Here is a 16842-nt window from a genome sequence, read left to right on the forward strand (position 1 = left end):
TGCTGTGTTCTCCCCTAACCAAATATCAGGATTACAGTCTGAGCAAATCAGTAATGTAGTTTAAGCAAAAAAAAAAAAAAAAAATGTTGGAGTCCAAGAAACAGTCTGCAATATAGGGGTACTTAAAATAATTGTTTTGTACTGCATATTTAGCAGTAACAGGTTACTTCACAAGCCTTCAGAATAGGAAAAAAAAATCAAAAAACCCTCATCATTACCAACAGAACAACATGCCTGAATATCAGTGTTTCTTTCCTTAATCATGTATGAATCTCATTTAACCTGTGCAGCTCTAAGAAAGCCACATACCTAACTGCACCTTTCACTGTGATGTTCAAAATAGTCTTCCTGAAAAAAAAAAAATCCTCACAGTGATGATCTATCAGACTTCATTAAGTTGCCACTCCCGAGTGTTAGCACACAAAGGTTGGACAAAATTTCTAATACAAATGATGCTGCAGCCTGCATTACAGAAATACCTACATAGAAATTGTCAATTCATAACAGCTGGAAAGAAAACAAAAATTAAGATAAGACTAACAACAGGAGCCATCCTGACTATTCTAGGGCATCACAACCTTACTCAAATTTCTCAAAATGAAAGAAACTTACAGGGCTCAATATAGGGCCCAGTCTTCTTCAGTATCTTTACTGATCATCTGGATGAGGGTATCAAGTGTACCCTCAGAAAGTTCATGGGCAACACTAAGTTAGGTGGGAGAGCTAATCTGCTGGAGCGCAGGAAGGCTCTGCAAAGGGATCTGGATCAAAGGGACAATTATATGAGGTTCAACAAGTCCAAGTGCCAGCTCCTGGACTTGGGTCACAATAACCCCATACAACACTTCAGGCTGGGTGGAGTTGCTGGAGTGGCTGGAAAGTTGCTCAGTGAAAAGAACCTGGGGGCGCTGGTCAACAACAGCCGAACATGAGCCAGCACGTGCCCAGGTGGCCAAGAAGGCTGATGACATCCTGGCTTGTATCAAAAATAGGCCAGCAGTGCCAGGCAGTGACTAGCACCCTATACTCAGCCACACTTTGAGTCTCTGTATCCAGTTCTGGGCTCCTCACCACAAGAAAGACATTGCGGTGCTGAAGCAAGTCCAGAGAAGGGCAAAGACACTGGTGAAGGGTCTAGAGAATGAGTCCTACGACAAGTGGCTGAGGAAGCTGGGGGTGTCTAGCCTGCAGAAAAGAAGGTTCAGGGGGGAACTTATTGCTCTCTACAATTGCCTGAAAGGGGACTGTAGCTAGGTGGGGGTCAGCCCCTTCTCCCAGGCAACCAGCGATGGGATGGGAGGACACAGCCTCAAGCTGCACCACAGAAGGTTGAGGCTGGACATCAAGAGGAATTTCTTCATGAAAAGGGCTGTTAAACATTGCGACAAAGTGCCCAAGAAGGTGGTGGAGTCACCACACCTGGAGGTGCTCATGACTGGACATGGAGCCTAATGTCATAGTCTAGTTGACAGGACAGTTATCTGTCAAAGGCTGGACTCAATGATCTTTGAGGTCTTTTCCAACCTAAATGATTCTGATTTTCTTCATCTTCATTGTCCTTAGAAAAAGAAGTATCTAGGTTTGACTATAGTAAAATCCAAGTATCTCAAAGGTACTTTTTAGCCTGAGAACTTCTCTCAGTGCTCTGCCTAGTTTACGTATCTCCTAGATTTCAAAACCCTAGGTACCATATGAAATATGCTTTATTGTTACACTTGTTCCAGTATCAATAAAAATATACTTGTATCTATCCATCTCAAGGTAGTGGCTGCCATGTTTTCCTTTCCTTGAGGAAAGGGAGTTAATTGCAAGTACCTCTACCAGTTATCCTGCATTAAGAAGATGGCTTTATCAGAAAATCTTTATTTATTTACTTAACATTCTCTGAAGGAAGAAAATGTACAAAAGATCATCAATTTGCATTTAAATAGTAACAAATTACATGTAAAATTGCACACTGTCCCGGAAAACACAATATGAAGTATAAATCCTCAGTTTTTGCAGAAGCTGGCACACTAAAAGCAAGCGCGTCAATCACCCCTTCATGCTTGGAAGAACATGTTTTGTTCTGTTTTAAAGTTGTTCACAGTGTAAGTATGTCAAGTGACCACTTATTTTATACAGTTCCTCGCCTCTTCTTTTAACACCTACTGGACACATCCAAGGAAGTTATCCACAGAACATCAGCACATACACTGAAGCACTCCTACATGGTTAGCAGCAGCTGCTTTAATTCCACACAAAGTCTCTGAGGCTACATTAAAGCCTGAACAGATCAAAAGGGTTTCATAACTACCAGTATGCTACTGGAGGAAGGTCTGGTGTGCCAAACATTGCCAAGGCAGCACATGAAACAAAACAAGCAAACCACCTCAAAACAAGACCTGCCCAGGTAAAGGGTCTCCAAACAAGGAGATTTGAACAGAGATTGCAAACCTGGTCAGCCAGAAGAAAAGTTCAAGAAACCCCACAGTTGTAATAAATCCACATGTGCAATGTTTGATCATGCTGGCTTTAGCAACACTGAAACACTACCGCTATCAACCACAAGAACAACTCTGCAAATGGATTTCTACTGTTTGCTCCAAGAAAAGATGGGATGAAATCGGATGAGCTGCTGTTCAATTGGTATTGAAGTGGCTTTTCATTCTCTTCTGTGAAACCACTGCTGAAGAATAGGGAGGGGAAGCAACTTGTTTACCTTGCAGTTGAAGGGGCTGGCAGCCTGCACATGAGCAGCTACCACACTTCAGCTGAACGGTGATTAATTCAGGGTGGTACCTTTTACAGTACAAACAGTATTCATTGTACTGCTTCCTCTAGTTTTGAGTTATTCTTTCTAACCCAAAAATGCAGGTCTATGAAATAAAAGGTAGTGGAAAACATTCCTGCTGAGATTAAAGTCAAATCAGAGATTAAAAATAAAAAGGAATCATAGCATAAGGAGGAGAAGAGGAAAAACTTTGAACTAGGCTTCAGAATCAAGCTGTGGGAGAGAGGAATGGGCCACCTTCTGGATACAGATGAACAGAAGACTACTTATTTAGCTAAACCAAAAAAAAATAATTGTGACAGGTTACCTAGAAGCTCATTATCACACCACAATACTGACAGCATGTGTGTAACCTTAAATCATAATAATACATGTTATTGTGTCAATATCCCTGTTTCAGATGATGCTACGGATGAGAAGTTTCTGGTCTTGTGGGTTTGGGTTTATTTTAATCTTCAGGGCAAGTCATACTCAAAAGATACACTGTCAGAAAACTATTTTTCCAACTAGCTCTCATCCAGCATAGTAGTTATGGTTTGTGACTTAACCATACAGACAGTTCATGTTCAACAGCCAGCTTGTCATAATTCCAAGGACACAAAGGACTCCAGAAAAAACAAGATTGCAAGAGATGCCTTTTTCAGAATATCTTTAGCACACTTCAGTTAACCCTTCTGCTCACATCATGGCAAAAAATAATGTATTTCATGCAGAAATCTCTCCAGCAAATACATAGGAAGGAATTTTTTTCCATCCAATTTGCAACCCACTACCTTATATACTTCTATATGGTAAGAAGTAGAGAAACAGGCCCTCTGAAACCTTTTTACCTTAGGAAACAGGTTTTACAAATGCTTCCAGCTATAAAACACTTAGATGACTACCTCAAATATTGTTATTTATATTTGGATAGAAAAACTCCTTGGGTCTGTCCTGAATTTGAAAAGGAAAAAAAAAATTCACCTAACTTGAGAGGGCATGTGTGGGTGAGTAAACATGTTAAGTTGCTTTAATAAATGGATTATTTATGTACATAACATGTGTGTTATATATGATCCTGGAGTTACCTTCTGCAGAAATCTTTCCAAGAGGTCATGGTGTTGTGGCCATGAAGAATAAGCCCAAGAAAGAGCTCTGGAAGAAGCAGGATATGCAGAGGGGGAACAGGGTACAAGCACACAGAAAGACTGTGCAGGATTGTTGGGGAAGATGAAAAAGGAAAGTCCTATAAATATGATGGCCTGCCAAAAGAGTCAGAAAATACAGATATTGAGATGAGAACAAGATTTGAAATACCAAACCTTAATTACTGAGCAACTTGAAAACAATAATACAGCCAAGCTGAAAGCAATCCCCCCTTCTGATTAAACAATGCCCTTTACCTACAGATAGATCCAAAGGTCAAATGGAATGCTCTGCCTCACCCCCTCAATGTATGGTTCATCCCATACCTGTAACCCTCCCCTGAAGTATCAGGTATCTGTAACCCCATTGGCCAAGTCCTGTCCCAGCCCACCTTGAAGCCCCCTGATAAGGTGTGGCCGAGGGACCGGACGCTCTCTCTTGGACCCTCCTGCTGGGACACCCACCTGTCTCTTTCTCTCTCTTTCTCTCTCTCTCTCTCTCTCTCTCTCTCTCTCTCTCTCCCCGCTCTCCCTGGGCCTGCCACGAGTTGCAGCTAGCAACTCTAAGCAGGGCCCTTCACTCCTTCTAATAAACCACATGTTCTAAAGACCTGGCTTCAGAGATCCTTCATCACCACCCATCCAAACTGTCCTGGAGCCCAGCTGTCCCCGCACAGGATAAAAGGGCTTCACTCAACCAGGTGACAGGAGACCCAGAGCCCCACAGAGGGTGATGAGGGAAGATTGCCCATGGGAAGTGGACTAGCCATAAATACAGGTAACTGTTTCCAGACATCATCATTGCCAAGACATCTTCCTGAAAGAGCCCGTGATCTCCTTCCAGGAGCACTAAAACATCTTCTTCCAAGCTCCTCCAGGCACTACTCTCTGTCAGCCTGAACACAACCACTCAAGGAAAACCGGTGAGGTCAGGTCTCTGCCAGAGATGAAGAGGTAGAAAACCCAGAGACAGGAAAGGAAGATGTAGCCTTGCCAGGCTAGGCACGAACCCTTTACAATCAATAAAACAGTTCATTCATTGGAAGGTTTTTGTCAGCCCTTGCTCCCTGACCCTCACCGCCTCCATGCTCTCCAGGCATGCAGTTGGCATCTCTTCTGCAATGGGCCCACAGTGCAGAGGAAAGGGGAACATCTGGCCAGGACTCTCCAAGTGCTTCCCCACCAAACGACTCGGAGCCAGAGGCAGTCATGACCAAAGGACAGCAGCATCAGTCAGATCCGAGGGTGGACACTCATAAGCCACTCAGCAAGGGGGAGCTTCCCTACACCACTCCAAGGACAGACCTGGGGAGATATGGCTGGCAGTAGGTCCTTGGAGAAGGCAGCACAGCGGACAGTCCACTTGGATGTAAGCCTTGTGAGAGAGAGTAAACATCAGGGAAGCCAGGAGAGCGCCACGACAGGAGACTGAGTACCAACAGCCTGGCTGGGAAGCCACAAGGGACAGTGCTGGGACAGGAAACACCTGGAAAATTGGCTAGCTCTAGGTCCTCCTTTGCTTCTGTCACACTGCCAAGTCCCTCCTTTTCCACCTCAATACTTCTTCCCAAAAGAAGCACTCACCATCTTTAAGAAGAGTCATGTTCAGAATACCTGTCTTGCTCAAATCAAATGAGTCCATTCTTGCAGCCAGGTGCATGGGACGGGGAGAAACTTGACACCAACCAGAAAAATCACATTTCTGACCTACTCACAAGTAAACAGTGCTGTTCCAGCTGCAGCCAGCACTGGACTCTACAAAGATTTCTGGAGTGGGTTGAAGAGAACTTCACAAGTGATCAGTGAGGCAACTGGGGAAGCATTTTCCTGCTTAACCAACAAACTGGCAAAGCCAACTGACAGACAAAGAGCCATTTGGGGAGGAAGAGGTTGATGGCAGCAGAGATGATGCAGAGATGACAGTAATGAGTAAGCAAAGAGAGCAAGACTACCAGCAGAATTACAGTCTTGGACTGTGGGAAAACAGATTTTTGGCCTGTTCAAGGATCTGTGTGCAAGGTTCCCATGGCACACTTCTCTGAAGAACCAAGGTACCCAGGACAACAATATGATCTCGCAAGACAGCCTAGTCAAACCTCAAGAAAGGCCCGTTGTGGCGTGCAGAAGGTCACAGGGGAATGGCAGAAAGCCAGCTGAATGGACAGGCATCTCCTGCCTCGGCTAAAATACTGAAACACAACGAGGATTAAAGCAAGAAGAAGTTACACAGAAAGAACATGGAGACTGTGCACATGCAGAAAAGCTGGAACAAAGGATGCCAAGAAAAAGCAAGGAGTTGTTATATAGGCAAGTAAGGACAAAAGGATGACTACTATTAGTTTAGCTAGTTCTCAGTTGTGCACAGGATCCAGCAGCTAAGGACACAAAAGATCAATGATTTTTTTGCCTCAGTTTTTCCTATTTTTTTTCCTCCAGTTCTTCGAGCACAGTGCCAGCATCTGGAGGACTGAACCATTACTGACAGCAAAGGAAAGTTAAGGATCAGACAAGCTAACCAGGAGTAGACAGGATTCATCAGAAGATGCTAAGGACCAACATTATGCTAGCAAGACTACTCTCTGTTATCTTCAAAGGAGTAAGTAACTAATCAGAGGATTTTCCTAGTGAGTGCAGAACACAAAGAACACAAAAAAACAGGTGAGGATGAAGAACCAGAAGCTGGTCTGCCCTGACAAGTTGGCAAGAGTATGGAGCAACTCCTTATGGAAGTCACTGCCAGGAACTCAAAGAATTAAAAAATAAAAAAAAGGCAGCTCGTAAATCTACACTGGTTGTTCCAAATAAAAAGTCATATTCCTTTTGTACCATTTTCCTTTGTACCATATTCCTTTTATACCGTTTGTACTAAGGGTCTTCTCTCTCCAGAAACCAGAACACTTACACAGATCATGGGTCATCGTGCTGCCTTCTGATTTCATCTAGCTGCACATACTAGGTTTCTTCAAATACATAGTTAAAATTTTAACAAACTGGACAATCACATGGGATTTCTGGAACATCTATTTTCATTAGGAGAGGAGGCACTTCATTTGTACTCCCCACAGTCCAAAGCAACCTGCGTCAATATAGCTGAAGGCTTTAGAAAAGTCAGCTGAATACCTGAGAAGAACCTACTGCAACAGCATAAAATTAATCAAAAATACCTCTTTGCCTCCACTGAAGTATCGATTCTACAAATCTCATGTGAGCTGAAAAAATGGCCTGCCACTCTCCTACACTAATAGCTTCAAGAACTTCTTCAAGAAAGGTGCCAACACCACTTTGTCAGAAACCCCCTCCTGAACTGTACAGAAGTATTCACTATTCTGGGGAACATGCCAGCATGACAGTATTTACTGTATGACTAATATGCATTAATGAAGTACAAATGGACAACTATTTACTTGTGCTAATAACTAAAGCACTTTATTAGAGCTAAGGCCTCTAGCATGAAGGATTGCCAGGCTCCCCCACTTGCCAAAATTATGTCAAAAAATGGAGCCAATGTGTAAGACATCAAGAGCTACAGCCAGTGTGTAGCAGAGTCTTAAGTAATTGTTTAACATTCAGCTTGCAAAGGACCAGCATGCTCCAAAGCCACTGGCTGTTTCCGAGGGCTTGTCTTTTCATTGTAGAGGCTAGAATTTCAAATATGCACACTGGTCGTACCAGCATGCAGGCCAAAGCTATCTTAAAATAGCAGTAAAGCCTGAGAGCTTTGCTGGGCATTTGTGTTCTACCTTTGATTGCTCACTATTCTTTCAAAACCAGAAATAAAAACACTGTATCTTAATGCCTCGGATTAAAATATCAATACTATCTAGCATAAAAGGCCATTAATACCAATAATCTGGCCCCTTGTTCATGAAGAATTCCTGAAAGCTGATCAATTTGGTAAAATTCCATCCTGAAAAAGCAAAGTCAGCCATACAAGTCCTTGCTCTGTGCAGCACTTTCCATTCCACCTCTCCACAAAGGGACCATACCTACAAGACTAGAAATGAAAGATCACCTTGAAAAGCAGCAGGGTTTTGTGGGAACCTAGGAATAACTTTTTAATAAAACAACTTTAGATTACACTATATTAGGAATGGAAAAGAAAGTTCTTAGAAGATGCAAAAAGAGAAGGTAAAGACTGTTTTCAGTCATAGCTAGTACTAGGTTGACCTGATATATTTATCCCTAGCTTTACAGAGTAAATGGCACCTTCACCACACCAAGGGCACAGTGAGTTCTGGCTCTCCACTCTTCTTTGAATCCGCAGCTTCACTTTGGAGTAGAAAGTCTGCAAGTGTAGAAACAAGGAAGTCTCTGCCATGAGGCATCACATGAACAATAAAGTCTGGAAACTGTATCCACAGTTTCTTTCTAGAAACAGGAAAATTTTCTTCTCAGATTTGATCACACAAACAGCTTCATGCAGAATCACAGGATTTGGGGTGGTAGTTTGGGGGAGTGTTTTCTTCCCTTCTTTTTTAACTTTAAAAAATATATATAAATAAGTGCTTATGAAATGTTGTCCTTCCTTTGATCAAACAGATTCTCTTTAGACTATGTAAGGCAAGAAAATGTACTGGGCATAACTTTATACAAGGTCTGTATCTAGATATATTTCTTGGAAATACTTAAATATAAGGCAACAACATTATATCACTGGTCTTTTCCAAGGATCGAAAAGATCTCTCTGAGCCAACTGGCATGGACAACAACACAAAGAACTATCTGAGCCACAGTGCTTTCTTGAAAAGTGACAACTCCAAGTACACAGCAATATTATCTTTCACTTAAAAAACAAAATAATCTTCTCCACTGGTTACTGTTTACTCATATGTAGAACACAGAACATCTGTATGAGGAAGGTTCATTAAAAGCACATCCCCCCAGACTATCACTAATGTAATTCCAGTTGGCTATAACCAATGCAGCTTAAAAAAAAAACTTCCATTCCTTTTGTATTTCAGGTTTCTATATTTTTATATTTATGCAGCCATTTAAAGTGTGAAGCTGTGTTAGGACTGGTATATCAACTCTCTTCTGTTAAATTAGAGCTGTTGTTAACATGAAAAAACTCATACTGGTACTTCTCCAAAATAACCAGTTGGTAAACAGCTTGTTAAATATTTACTCATTTGGAAAAGATCCAACTCATGAAAAAATATGCAGGATTTTGTTTGGTGCTATAGTCTGCTAAACTGATTGTTACCATTGCTTCAGAATGTTCTCATTAAGTTTTGTGAGAGAACAGCAGAAAATAGTCTGTTCTTATCAATGTGGGTATGTTTTCAGTCTGGAAGTATCGTCTTAAAAGTTGCATAGAAGTCAGAACCTAAAGAGACCCACTGCTTTTAATTTTCACACTATCACTGAATGATTTGGGTTGGAAGAGACCTCTGGATGTCACCTGGTCCAATTCCCTGCTGAGGCAGGGCCACCTACAGCCAGTTACCTGAGATCATGTCTGGATGGCTTTGGACAATCTCCAAGGATGGAGATTTCACCACCTCTTCCAGGCAACCTCTGCCAGTGCTCAGTCACTCTCACAGTAAAAGAGCATTGCCCAATACCTAGGGAGGTTTCCTGTGTTTCTGATCATGTTCACTGGCTCTGGGCACCAGGGAAAGAAGCCTGGCTCCATTCTCTTTACAACATTTCAGGTATTCATATACATTCCTAAGACTGCCCGTCAACTTTCTCTCAAGTATAAAAGTAGCAAATCGGGGGCTTAAACATGAATGAAAACCAGAGCTAAATCAAAAGACTGCTTGCATTCAATGACAGGGTCAGTCTAGTGTTTAAGCATGAAATCATTAACAGGAAGATGCAAAATTAAACTCTTTTGCTTTATTTCCTCACTTGATTTGCAACATCTATATTGTTTCCTGACCAATGGTAGTAGTAATGCAAGTATCAAATGTATCAAATGGTATGACTGACCACTAGAGTGTTTTGAGTCTTTTTTCTAGATGGGTTGAAAAAATTCATATAATTGGAAAATGTGGACTGAGCCATTTGAAATTTCTTGCTTGCATTCACCTTCAAAAAAAGACTTCATGTTTTGCCAACCAACTTCTGCAAATCAGAATACAAAAGCAAAAGTGCAAACAGTAAGATACATATTTGTGACTGGAAATGTAGAAAGGTAAACTGGTACATCAAAAACCAAAAAAAAAAAAAAAAAAAAAAAAAAAAATTGATGACTATGTCTTGTCAGAAGGGAAAGCATGATCAATTGTATATAAGCTTAGTGCAAGACACAAATTTCTTTGATGTTATTTTGCTTCATGTAAAGTATTCTGACGATATACCATAATGGTGGCAAGGACACTTCCACTCCTCTTTAGGAGGTAAGCACCACACTACTATTTCAATGTTAATGAAAACAACTGGTTTCGGGACAAGTTTTTAAACAGTTTTCTTTCCAAGAAAAATAAAAGCTAGAAATCTAGCTTTAGTTGGTCTTCAATGAAAACTAACAAGCAGCATCAACTCTATCTGTAAAAAACATTTGCAGTTTGCATTCAGGAAGACAGATTTCATAACTTCATATTGGAGGCAACATGTCTTGTAAAAACATTCACTAATGTTCGCACTGCTTTGTACTTTGTCTGCTCCAGTCCGTCAACCCTCTACACCACATACATGTAAACTGTTAAAACAAGAGTATCGTCAATAAAAGATCTGTTGACTGACACCATATTTCACAAATCTGATGACTTTCTGCATTGGCAGTAGCAACATTTCAGCTTTTCTTTATGCAATATGTAGAAGAATGATGCAACGTAATAATGCATCTGGTGTTTTTTTCACTCAGCTATGCCCAAGGACTTTGAAAGCCTGCTTGTGCACTCTGGTCCTTCCATATTGTCCTCTTAGTATCAAAACCCCAAACTCCAGGAATAATTTTATGCAAGCAGAATCCTTGTAAGTTTAAGCCTAATAAGAGTAAATTAAGCCACCATTTGTTTTGAATCTTGAAAATCATGTATTGAGTTTGCAAGAGAAGGCTTTGGGAGTGGAGGGAGGGACAGGGGTGGCTTCTGTGAGGAAAAAAAAAAATCTGTACAATTGTGTCCTGGTTCTGACCAAGACAGAGTTAATGTTTGCAGTAGCTGGGAGGTGGCATTGCTAGGACAGGGAGGTTATTCAATACTACCTCACCTCATTGCCCAAGGTGGAAAAAAGGGGATTCTGAGGAGAAGGGGTTCCTTCCTGATGAGCAAGACTGGCACTGGTCAGGTTCCCTGAGTGTTCTGCATGTGACATCACTCTCCAAGAAACACTTTCATTGTCAATATTGTTGCTGTTATTGTTCCTTTTCTTATCTCATGGCTGTTCCCAGTAAACTGTTGTCATCTTAATCTGTTATCTTTGCCTTTTGCGCCTCCAATTCTCCTTTCTGGCCACCCCCAGTGGCAGGGCTGGGGGGGGAGTGACCCAGCAACAGTGTGATTTGGAGAGTCTCAGTGGGAGGACTAAAATCAAGGAGTACCCTTCCTAAACTATGACAAATTGTAGATGAAGAGAACAGTGGGAATATGTGAGAGAAAGAGCTCTGCAGAAACCAGGGTCAGTGAAGAAGGAGGGGGAGGAGGTGCTCTGGGAACTGGAGCTGAGGTTTCCCTGCAGCCCATGGTGCAGGCCAGGCTGAAGCAGGTGTGTCCCTGCAGCCCCTGGAGTCCCACAGTGGAGCCAGAGATCCACCTACAGCTCATCCAGGGCTTTGTACCAGAGCATGAGATGCACAAATGAGGCTGTGACACTGCTGCACGCTGGAGCAGGCTGCTGGCAGGACCTGTGCACCCATGGAGAGAAGAGCTAACACTGGAGCAGGTTATGCCCTGTGACCCCCCAAGGCAAGCATCCTGTTCCAGAAGGACTGCACCCCATGGAAGGGACTTACGTTCTTGTGGGAAGGACCTACACTGGAGAAGTTCATGGAGATCTGTCTCCCTGGGAAGGGCCCCATACTGGACCAAGGGAAGAGTGTGAATAGTCCTCTCCCTGAGGAGGAAGGATTGTCAGAGGCAACATGTAATGAACTGACTGAAACCCCATTCCCCATCCTGCTGCATCACACCATGGAGGGGAGGAGAGAGAGCAAATTGGGAGTGAAGCAGAACCTGGGAAGAAGGACAGGGCAGGGGGAATGTGTTCTTAAAATTCAGCTCTATTTCTCATTACTTTACTCTGATTTGATTGGTAATAAATTAAACTAATTTCCCCCAGTTGAGTCTGTTTTGCCTGTGATGGTACCTGGTGAGTGATTTCTCCCTGCCTTTATCTCATCCCATAAGCCTTTTACTATGTTTTCTTTCCCCTGCCCAGCTGAGGAGGGGAATGACCAGAACCATTTTGGCCTGGTGTCTTTCTTACCACAACTGGCAAGCAACATCTCCAAAGAATCGATAAACAATTGTCAACAGACAAGCTAATGAAGATATTCAAACAGTGTCAGGCAGACAATGAGGGCCAAAACATAGGTTTCAACAGCCCTCTCCAAGCCCACTTGGAGACAAATTCTGCAAACAAACGTTTTTTATGCAATTTTTTTATGATTAAAGACATTTTATGCACACAAACATGGACAGGTATACAGCATGTATAACTGTATTAACACCAAATAACAGACTGTTCAATACCAAAGTGGCAGAGATGACTGAGTCATACAGAAGGCATCTGGATGTCACAAGGGTGAGGATTATTGCATCCAGCAAGGTAATTCTCTAATTAAATTAGAGATTTATTCAATCCAAAAGGGTTCTTCTCCTCCCTTTTCATTAAAAGAGAAACCCTCTCTTCTATAACTGCCCAATCTAAGCAAGACACCCCTGAAAATAAAAAAAGCAAGTTTCCCAAAAAACCACACTCACTAAGATGAAGCACTCCAGGAAAACAATATGCTATGGACTTTGATCAGATGATCTCCAAAGGTGTCTTCTAACTTACTGCACCATTTTATTGAAAACAAGGATCAAAGCTGCCATACTGAAAACTGGAGAGCCTCTGCCTAACTGCTCCTCCAGACGAAGGCAGAGCAATGTTGCTATTGTAGTTCTAGTATTGGCAGCAAATCACCTCCACATCCACAAATCTGACATCACTGAAAGAGGCTTTAATTACAGTAGCTAGCCTCTGATTAATTCTCTTATGTATTTAATTCCTACTCTTGAACTGCAGAAAGCTTTTCAAGTATAATGTGCACTATTTTGCACTCTTATCTAATCAAGAGGATTATTAGCAATCCTGAAATCCACAGCTCTGTGCGCATAAGAGAAAGCAATTTCCATTTTCTCCCTACTTTGTGGCCAAGTGCTTGTAGTCCATTTTATACCAAGTTACAAGTTCTTTCTCAAATAAGAATTCAGCTCACTAAAACCAAGCTATATGAATTATAACTGAATTATACCTGCATCTTGATCATGAGAAAACAAACAGAAGGCAGAATGTGGAAGACGAGCAGAACATTTCTGTATGCCCAAATTTTTATCTTCATAAACTGAGGAAAAAAAAAACTGTGGTTTTTTTTTGTTATTTATGTCACTGAGACTTGTACAATTAAAGCAAAGGGTTAAAGAACTAAATATTCCCCAAGAGTTCAAGTCACTGCACATAAATACTGTTGTGACTACGGATTGCAAAAGAACGGAAACACAGCAAATCATCCCATTTTTTCTGAGAAATTCTGGGACTATGTTCTGAATTTCCAGGAACAGAAGACAAATACTGCCAATTCTCACTGCTGGATTTTTATTGAAGAGTTCAAGAATTTGGAAAGGACTCCTGAAAGCCACTGAAAGATAGTATTGATTTTTTTTTTTTTTAACAGAGCTAGAAATTGTTTCTAGGAGAATGCACTCAGTGTGACTGGTTTATGTGCTAACTCCTGAGAAAGTTAAAAAAAAAAAAAAAGAAAAAAAAGCTCTTAAACAAGACCTGAAAGATTCTGAAAGAAGAAAACCCTGCAAAAAAAGAGCCCAGTAAGAAAGTCAGAGATCTATACTTTGCTTATCTCTCTAAAAATATTTTAAAAAATAAGAAAAGGTGGATTGGCAGCAAGACATTCTAAAGGATATTCTGTAGGGCATACTCACTTACCCAGGTTCTCATTTTTCTTGCCTTGAATATAATCCCAACCTCCAATGTGTCAATTTATTCTAATACTGAATTTACAGCATTAAGGTCCCAACCTCAGGATCTCTGGAGCTGTCCTTCATAGCTTCTCATTCACATTAAGTAAGAAAATGTGCTGAAAAAATAGAATACTTCTTTACACTCTAATCTAGAGCATATTTAGTTTAACCTTCTTTCAGCCCTTTACCAACAAAATGCTTTCACTGCAGCCAAATTTGAAAGACAAGTTGATGAAAGCTCCTAAGTCGGATTTAGTAGGGGTGGAAAAACAGATGTTCAGGATTTTTTTAATGCAAACTTCAGATCTGACAGAAGGCACAGTAGTTGTGAATGGGCTTCCAGAGCTAGTCTTCAAACTGGTTATAAGCACTTAGGGTAGTTAATACACAGTAAGCTTTGACCAAAAATAACTGAGTCACTTTCCCACCATCTTAAGTCACCCCATGTTGCTGTGACACTTCCAGTCTGCTGACTGCCCCAGACTAAAGCAGATTATCTACAGGGCTTGTCAGAGAAAGGGGAGTACCAATGAAAATTCACGTTTTTACTTCCTATGAACCACTAAAGACACTGTTTTCACAGGAGAGATTGACACCTAGTTAAAGCAGTTGCAGCTCAAAAATGACTGCCTAGAATGTCAAGTTTCTCTTACATAGCTCTCCTTTCCATCAGCTGCACATCATGACTCAGATGATACTCTAAATGAATTGGAAGCATAATTTCACAGTGCATCAAAATTATGAAGTCCAGGCACATCTATTCACATTCTTTTAAACTCATAGATCCAAGTTTAGTAACAGATTTTCAGGACATCCAATTTCTCAAAGTCCAGTCTATTTTTATAGCTGCAAAAGAAGCTATAAAAGAACTGTTATGTTTTTCCTGCTATTGGAAAAGCATTCAGGTACATTCAGCTGACAACTCAGCATATACTAACATTAGACTTTTAACTAATTAGAGGTTTCCTGTTGGGGAAAAAACAACCCTAAGTTGACATATTACATAACATGTATGAATCCTAATCTTAAAGAGATTTTTTAGAAATGTTGTTGTTTTTATCATGTTTTTTGCTTTTCTTCCAAATGCGTAGCATGACTGTAATAATTACTACTAGCAATGTTTCTCTTGGGACAAAAGTTAAAGGTTTTAATGTCACACGACACAGTTTAATTATTTGTGTATCTACAGGATCCAAAATCATAACTGAATCCACAGGGCAGTAATCATATTATGAAAACAGAAGATAAAAAGTGCAAAGAAAAGATTATATCCAAACTAGCAATTTACAGTTTCATAAAAAATACAAAGCAACCATTATGCCAACTAAAACTGCCCAGGGAAAAAAAAGAGAGCTTTTGCATGCATTTTTGTCAAGTACCTTTGAATTTAGCTGAGGGTTTTTAAAATATACTCTTTGTAATATGCCATATTGGCTGCTTAGATACAGCACAATGACTCAAAAACATAGGATCTAACCAAGTGTAAAAATCTCTGCCTTTGTTCCTACAAATATAGCATTCTGCAAACTGATACATTTTGATGCAAGGCATTTCACTGGGATTGTAGCTTGCCACCTTTTCTTTGGAAACAAGTGCCTTCTCCCAATTAGGAAATGGCTATTTTAAAGACCAATATCAAATCCATATATATTAATGACCCAGTGTTTTCAGCAGCAGAACTTGAACACAGGATGGTAACAGAGGCTCTGTTTCCAAAATGTTAGCAAAACCCAGAGAATTGCCAGACAGCTATTAGCAGTTTGATGAAAAGTATGAATGCACAATCAATCACCGGCACACAGCAATACGATGCTACAAGCTGACACGAACATGCAATTTCTCAACTTACTATCCGATAAGGAAGATGTAAAAAGGAGTCTGGGCAGCCAGCTAAAGCCATTTGTTCCTTCAAATTTTCTTCAAATTACATCTACTGCTTCCCAGGACCTGCAGAATACAAACAAACTGTCAGAAACCATACTGAAGACATTTCATCAACTTATTATTGAAAACAGTTGGAGGAGGGAGGCCGAGAAGATCAAGATGAGGTGATGAGGATTTGCATCAACTTGAAGTAGAAAATTTGCACATTTGCTGCCTGTAGTCTAGCAAACACATTCAATTTGATATTTCATTTAAAAACCCAACGTAACTTCTCAGGCTGTGTGGCTCCTGCTTTATTTCCACTGTTTAGGCAAAAATGAAAGCCTCGCTTCACAGCAAAAGCCTAGCCAGTTGAAAACTGGCTCTCACCACCTGAGGCTATGTTTTCAATTGTGGAAAGAAAACACTGAAATCTCTGAGTTAATGATGATGACAGCCACTTATCACAGAATCATTTAAGTTGGAAAAAAACGGTAGGATCACCAAGATCATTATGCAGCATCAGCCTTCAAAGCCTGGCTACACAATTTCTAACCTTTACCCTTTCCTGCCTGCCTTTTCCCCCGTGGTTTTATTCTCACATAATATATCAGACTGTCACATACAAAATCATTCAAGTCTTATACTTGCTCTTCTGAGTGATTACTAGAAGCAACTTTGCAAGGTTAGTTAAAAGCACTTTAAACCACCACTTTGTGATCAAATAGAGCTTGAAAAGAAATCTGCAAACACTTAGAAGTACATATGGCTGAAGAACTAAAAATAAGAAGGTAAGACAATGTCAAGAAAGTTATTATAATTGCCTCATAAAAAGGAAACAAAAATAAACCTAAATAAATAAGTAAATAAAGCACTATTTCCTGCTCCAGCATTTCTTCCTACCTGCAGGGGTGGACACATGCCTGCTGTGTAAGACAAGTGATGCCACCTC

General features: G+C 40.7%; 1 protein-coding gene across 6 annotated transcripts in view; it reads right to left on the reverse strand.

Annotated features, from left to right (window-relative positions):
• Positions 1 to 16842, reverse strand: part of GRB10 (growth factor receptor bound protein 10) — a 146728-nt gene that overhangs the window by 93652 nt on the left and 36234 nt on the right. For 5 of the 6 annotated variants that reach the window (XR_008439252.1, XM_053989558.1, XM_053989550.1 and 2 more), the window contains exon 2: positions 15877 to 15974. The exons of the other annotated variant lie outside the window; for it this stretch is intronic. Coding sequence is in view for 4 of the 5 variants with exons in the window: in XM_053989558.1 (XP_053845533.1) it covers positions 15877 to 15927 (51 nt within the window). In the remaining variant the exon portion in view is untranslated. The remainder of the gene's footprint in view (positions 1 to 15876; positions 15975 to 16842) is intronic. 6 annotated transcript variants of the gene reach the window in all.

Source organism: Vidua macroura, chromosome 1, assembly GCF_024509145.1.
Source record: "Vidua macroura isolate BioBank_ID:100142 chromosome 1, ASM2450914v1, whole genome shotgun sequence".
Taxonomy (NCBI): domain Eukaryota; kingdom Metazoa; phylum Chordata; class Aves; order Passeriformes; family Viduidae; genus Vidua; species Vidua macroura.